This window comes from Leptonotus elevatus, chromosome 1 (genome assembly GCF_054856555.1).
Source record: "Leptonotus elevatus isolate MCC_2025b chromosome 1, RoL_Lele_1.0, whole genome shotgun sequence".
Classification (NCBI taxonomy): Eukaryota; Metazoa; Chordata; class Actinopteri; order Syngnathiformes; family Syngnathidae; genus Leptonotus; species Leptonotus elevatus.
In genome coordinates, this window is record NC_141239.1 from 903413 (window position 1) to 909563 (window position 6151).

General features: G+C 40.8%; 1 protein-coding gene across 1 annotated transcript; it reads left to right on the forward strand.

Moving 5' to 3' along the window:
- The first annotated feature begins 198 nt into the window (after positions 1-198).
- Positions 199-5355, forward strand: LOC147180248 (transcription factor BTF3 homolog 4). Its single transcript, XM_086093911.1, has 6 exons — positions 199-299; positions 684-746; positions 3050-3163; positions 3258-3459; positions 4823-4882; positions 4980-5355. Exons 2-6 carry the CDS (start codon positions 693-695, stop codon positions 5024-5026), a joined length of 477 nt encoding a protein of 158 aa, XP_085950037.1. The 5' UTR covers positions 199-299; positions 684-692; the 3' UTR covers positions 5027-5355.
- The last annotated feature ends 796 nt before the right edge of the window (positions 5356-6151 follow it).

Sequence of the window (6151 nt, forward strand, 5' to 3'; positions counted from 1 at the left end):
ACCAGAAGTGAATACAAACTACTTTTACCACGCGCGAATTAATCAAAACAAGCCAAATTGCGCATTTACACACTTTCAGTCCGGTTCAGAAACGGGATAAAAACAATGTTGTAAGTTTATATGTAAATTTCCAACACATCAACGAAAGTTAAAAACATTGTTAACCCTTATTTTGAAAGCACAAGTGGAAGTGGTTCTACTTCCTTGTCGTTAATGAACAGCGTTGCTTTCCGCTAGCCTCACGAGTAGCAACAGCGGCAGCAGCAGTTAAACGTCAAGTGTTTCGTCTTTGTTTAAAGGTAAACCTGTCAAATTGTATAATTCCAAATTCGACCTCACGCCGTTGTGAGGTTTAAATGACCAAAATCGCGTCGTTAAGTGGCGAGCCTGTAATCTCTCGCAGTTAGCTTCGCGCTATGCTATTATTAGCCGCCGTAGCCTTCGAACAATGTGTACAACATGTAACACCTGCTTAATAATGTCGTCGTTGAAATCTCGCCTGAACAAAGTGTAAAGTTAATTTAAATGCCATTGTTTTAAAACGATCGACGCTGGTACTTTTGTTGTCTGGATGGTCTTGTTATTGTTAAACAACACGCTGTCTCATAAATGAGACATTGACCATTTTGTGTACTTTAGGGTGGTGTTTAATTATCCTTACTCATTTCCTCCCCCCCACACAGAAAAGCACTATGAATCAAGAAAAGCTCGCCAAACTCCAGGCCCAAGTCCGGATAGGTGGAAAGGTATGCTCACTTGTTAATAATGTTGTGATTATTATATAGTTTAGACGTCAAGTTTGATGAAACATAGCTTGCACTTGCAGTATCGTTTTAGAGTTGGGGTGGCCATTTTAGTTGACACAAAGTCAATTGAATTGGTTTTTATTTTAGATTCGCATGAGGGCCCGCCCGCAACAAATGATCTCGATATGTGTGGCCCACGAGTTGTACGTTTCCCACCCCTTTGGTTGTGAACCTCCTGACATCAGCGTTCTCTTTATGGCTAGATGGAGAGAGGGCCAGGGAGTTCCGGGCCTCCAGCTGTTGGCCTCATGTCAACCCCTTGACTGTTTGCTTTGCGCCCCGATAAACGCAGGATTTGAACACAAATGGGACTTACAATGCATACACGCGAGCAAGACGGTTATAATTGGAGTTTGGCCGTTTTGCCGATTTGAATTTATGGAAAACATAGCCGAGCAGAAATTGTGATGTGAAATTTAAAGACAGATTATGTCAAGTACAGTGTAACTAATACACTGATGCAGTCAGATATGAGGGTGCGGTGTCTAAAGTGGGATACGGAGAGTCGTCGTTATTCGAGGAAGTGCGATACGAAGACTCGTTGTGAATTATAGAATTGCCTTTACTTATTTTATAGTTGTATGTTTTTATAAAGTACAACATAATGCAGTGTTTCCCACACCATGTTAATACTTGGGCGGGCCACCCAAGTAAACTGGCCACCACCCAAGAAGTTTTCAAGAAAACTTAATACAAATATATAATAAATAAATAAAACGTGTCACGACCAGATATACCGCATGTAACATTAGTTCGCTGTCACTCACTTGTGGATCATGAGGTTAGGAGACGCAAGTAAGAGGACTGAGAACCCACCCTGAGTCCACCCACCCAAGTAGATTTCAAATCTGTGGGAAACACTGTAATGCTATTTTTCAGATTCATGTTAACTTATTCACTGCCATAAATTCATTTTTATTTTTTATTTTTTTAATTAGGGGACGACAGGCGATCAACATTTTAAATGGTAATTAATCGCATGACTTCACTAGTTAACTCACGATTAATCACTATTTTTTTATATGTTCTAAATGTGCAATAAAAAAAATCTAGGTTTTCATACTCTTGTTAACAAAAGTGGGGACAAATGTTACACTAGTAGAAATAGTCCAAATGAATTTTTTACGTCTATAGCCGTCAATGGCAGTGAATGAGGGAAATATGATTTTTAAGGCTGGGGGGGGTCGACTGACTCGGTTTAGGCCACAATAACTAGTCAACACAAATTTCTGCCTCAAAACTATGATTAATTAGCAATAAGACAATAATTTGGCACCGGAAGGCCAGAACCAATTTGTTGTTGACGGACCATGTCCAACTTCCTTCCTTCCACTAGAGTCATCCTCAAAAATGAAAATGCTTTAAACTATGAAGAATAAAAAGTATGATTTACTGCAAAGTTAGGATGACAACACAGGAACGTTCACGCGTGATGACGAGTCGGCCACCATTCGGTGGACGCTTCCTGCTATAGGCAAGTAACTCAGCTTTGGCGTTAAATTAGCACTAAACAAGTGTAAGCTTCATCACAGTATGTCCCTGACTCCCGTCACTATTTTACGGGAGCCAAGCCACTAAATTGTCGTGACCCGTCACCGGTTAAACTTGACTCTGCGCTTATTTTCGGCTAACTTAGCCTGGTTCACACAGCAAGATTTTAAAATTGTCAGCAGGGGGCGCATCGGGCTCAAATCGGGTTGATTATCCTGCCATAGGAATCAGGCTTTAACATAGCTTGCTGCCTGTGTGTCTTATCAGTGATTGAGTGTGAGAGCAATCAGAACAGGATCATCAATTCTGAAGAGATTTCTTCGTAATGATTTGAGATGCAAGTGTTTTGAGTCATGAGCATGGTCACAAAATGAATTAAGCGTGCAATTAATGCACCGCTGTAGTTTATACCCTAAATGTATCCCAAACTCGTTAATATAAATTCTAACTCATCATGATTTGTTTTTGGACATTTACAATCAATTCAAGGTCGCCTACTGACAAATTCTCATCACATTTGTGTGCTGTTTCTGTAATTCCCTAAATTGCCACTAGATGGTGCCAAAGCCTGACTAAAAGCAAGTTAGCCATTGGTTGAAAAATCTCTCTCAACGCACCTTGCAAAAGTAATTCAGGATCATCTTGAGGCATCTGAAGTTGCTTTGCTGAAGTTGATCTGAAGGGAGGACGAATGTTCAAATGAATCCTGATGATTGGTTTGTGCGTATCTTACGTTCTTTTCCTTTCCTCAGGGAACGGCACGCAGGAAGAAAAAGGTGGTCCACAAAACGGCGACGGCTGACGACAAAAAGCTCCAAGGCTCTCTGAAGAAACTCTCCGTGAACAACATCGCAGGCATCGAGGAGGTGAAGCGTCTCATAATAATAATAATAATAATAATCTGGAGCTGACATTTTTTATATTACCCACTTGCATACAAATGTGATTGTGTCCCCGCAGGTGAACATGATCAAAGACGACGGCACCGTGATCCACTTCAACAACCCCAAGGTGCAGGCGTCGCTGTCGGCCAACACGTTCGCCATCACGGGCCACGCCGAGACCAAGCAGCTGACCGAGATGCTGCCCGGCATCCTCAGCCAGCTGGGCGCCGACAGCCTCAGCAGCCTGCGCAAGCTGGCCGAGCAGTTCCCGCGGCAAAGTGTGTAGAAACAAAATGCTCACGCACGCAACGCGGCGACACACAAACAGTCAGGCCAAAAACGTTCCTTAGTAAATATGAACTGCAATTTGCATGCAAAGTTCCGTAATACGTTCCTCTGTTTTCTTCTTTCGGGAGGTAAGGAAAATATTAGTAATCAGTTCCAAACCTTATACAAAATATGCAGGCAATTGTTATAAAAAATCAAATAAAATCTTAACCAATCCGTCGGCATGGCGCGTAGAAAAATGACGTAAATACACACGCATACACAGTCGTTATTCCTAAAGGCAACCGGAGATCTCTTTGTGGGGGCGGGATATAAAAACGTAAACGATGCGTACGGGTTACGTTTACTAATTACAAACAGTTGCTGTACTTCTAATCTCAAGTATAAAAGCAAATCCTACCTGCCACATCCAGTCGCGTCCCCGCGTCACGCCGTACTTTGGATTTCATACCTTTGTCGGCAAACCCTTTCACGGTAATATTGTAACGTTTTGCAAGAACGTTGGTTGGGATGTCACCCTTTTATTTATCTTAACAAGGATACACAACACTCAGTATAGATTTGTGAAAAAATACAAAGTTGACCAAATTGTGATATCAGAGGTCACGTTATGTTGTTTCAACATTTTTAGCTGTCGAGCAAAGAGCCTTAGTTTTTTTTTCTTCAAGGGAAAAAAATCGATTTCTTGGCTGATAAAGTTAATGCTGGGGGGGAAAAAACGGTTTCAGTGACTGGTTGGTATCGGTAGAATTAAAGTAAATCCCAGAAGAGGGGGGGGGGCAATTTGTAGTGAATGATGTCCTTTGATTTTTGTACGAGTGAAGGGGGTCAGCCGGATTAAAATCCTTAATCGTAGATGGATTTTTCTTTAGGGGAAAAATGTCTTGTACTGTGTGAATTTTCAAAGTTGGAAACTTTCAATGGCGTAAACAGGAATTTACAAAATGGAAGGTTGGTCTTAACCCAATTTCCAAGCTTTTCAGGTTCGGTGACACCACTTCATAAGATACAAGGCCGCTTGAGTGAAACGTATCTATCTGACATGGATGTCTGCATTTGAATATAGAATATCTTTCCACTAAATTAGCCTCCGTTCCTAATATTCCAATGGAACTTTTCCATTTTGGAATACAGTATTTCCAAAATTCCCACGTTTAACTTCCCATTGAAAATTTCTAAGATCAAAGGCGGGAAGAAAATAACATAAAATTGTTCTCATAAAAAAAAACTGAATTCATGTTAAGGCCATACTTTCCCTACTTTCTACCTGCCTGGTCAGTCAAAAAAGATGATGTGAGGAAATCCAGTTGTTGACGCGTGATGTTGACGCGTGATGTTTGGCGTGTGTTGCAGCGATGGACATGAAAGCCGTGAAGGAGGAAATCGCAGAGGAGGACGACGACGCCGTTCCAGGTGAGCGTCCGTCCCGGGAGACTCCAGCGTATATTTGAATCGCTTCTGAACAAGAAAGAACACTTCAGGTTTTTTTTGTTTTTTTTTTGTCTGGCAGATCTCGTGGAGAACTTTGATGAAGCCTCAAAGAACGAAGCCAACTGATCCCTCGCTCGCCGCCAACCGTTTTCTTTTTTTTAATCTGCCGCACGCGCGCGCGCTCGCTTGCTCAGAGGCTTTCCTCTTGCGGGGAGACGGTTGCTCGAGGTGCGGTGCATCCTCATCGTCACGGGAAAAAAAAAAAAGAAAAAAGATCTTTACATAAAACCTTTTGATTGTGGACGCCCCGTCAGCACCCAAAGGACTCAAACGGCTTTAAATCAGCTCTTTCTACGTGGCTCATATTTAAGAGATGCTTTATGAAAAGATGACAATAAAGAATCCATTTTACATATAGTGGCTGGAAATGATTTAATAAAACTTTTTTGGGGGAATATTGCTGCTTTATTGCTTTTCATTTCCGTGGGGAAAATGGCTAAATCGGTAGGCTGCTTCCTCCAGCGCGTGTTTGATTGAATTTGTCAACATTTTTAACTCATACACGTGTCAAAGTAAATTTACCTTCTTAATAATACAACTAGAAAAACTGAGATATTTTCAATGACAATGTTTAACAGGTCAAATGATACTTTCTAACACGCTTAAATGTTAGCCAAGCCTAAGTGTAAGATAAATTAAGTAAAATCTCGAAGTAAAAATGTGCTAAATACTGTAAAAGGTCAAATAAAAATTGCCCTGTGACTCCTGACAGACACGTAAATTGAGGATTAAGAGAATAATAAACATGTTGTGGAGTTCATGTCTTTAGGTGTCGCACAAGATTTAATGCATTTGACGAATGTATTAAATGAGCCAAATCCTGAATAAGGTGGCATTTTATTTATCGATTATAATCAGAAACAGCGATGGGACAAACAACCCAACATTAACAATAAAACAAACATTAACATAAAACCCTAACAATAATGCAATCATAATCTGTTCTAGTAGCCCAAAAATCAACAACAAACAATGTTTTCATGTGTTTTTAACACGAAAATTGCGCTCTGCAATACTGGACTTCATAACACAGAGAGCAAAAACATAATTAAATAGAACGTAAATAATAGTTTGTCATGATTCCTTGCATTAATTCAGTGGACCTTGTGCTACTCCTCCTGGTCGCGTTGGCCACCAGGGGGCAGTATAATACAGACATACTCAGAGCCGTATATAGAGAGCGAGTTTGGC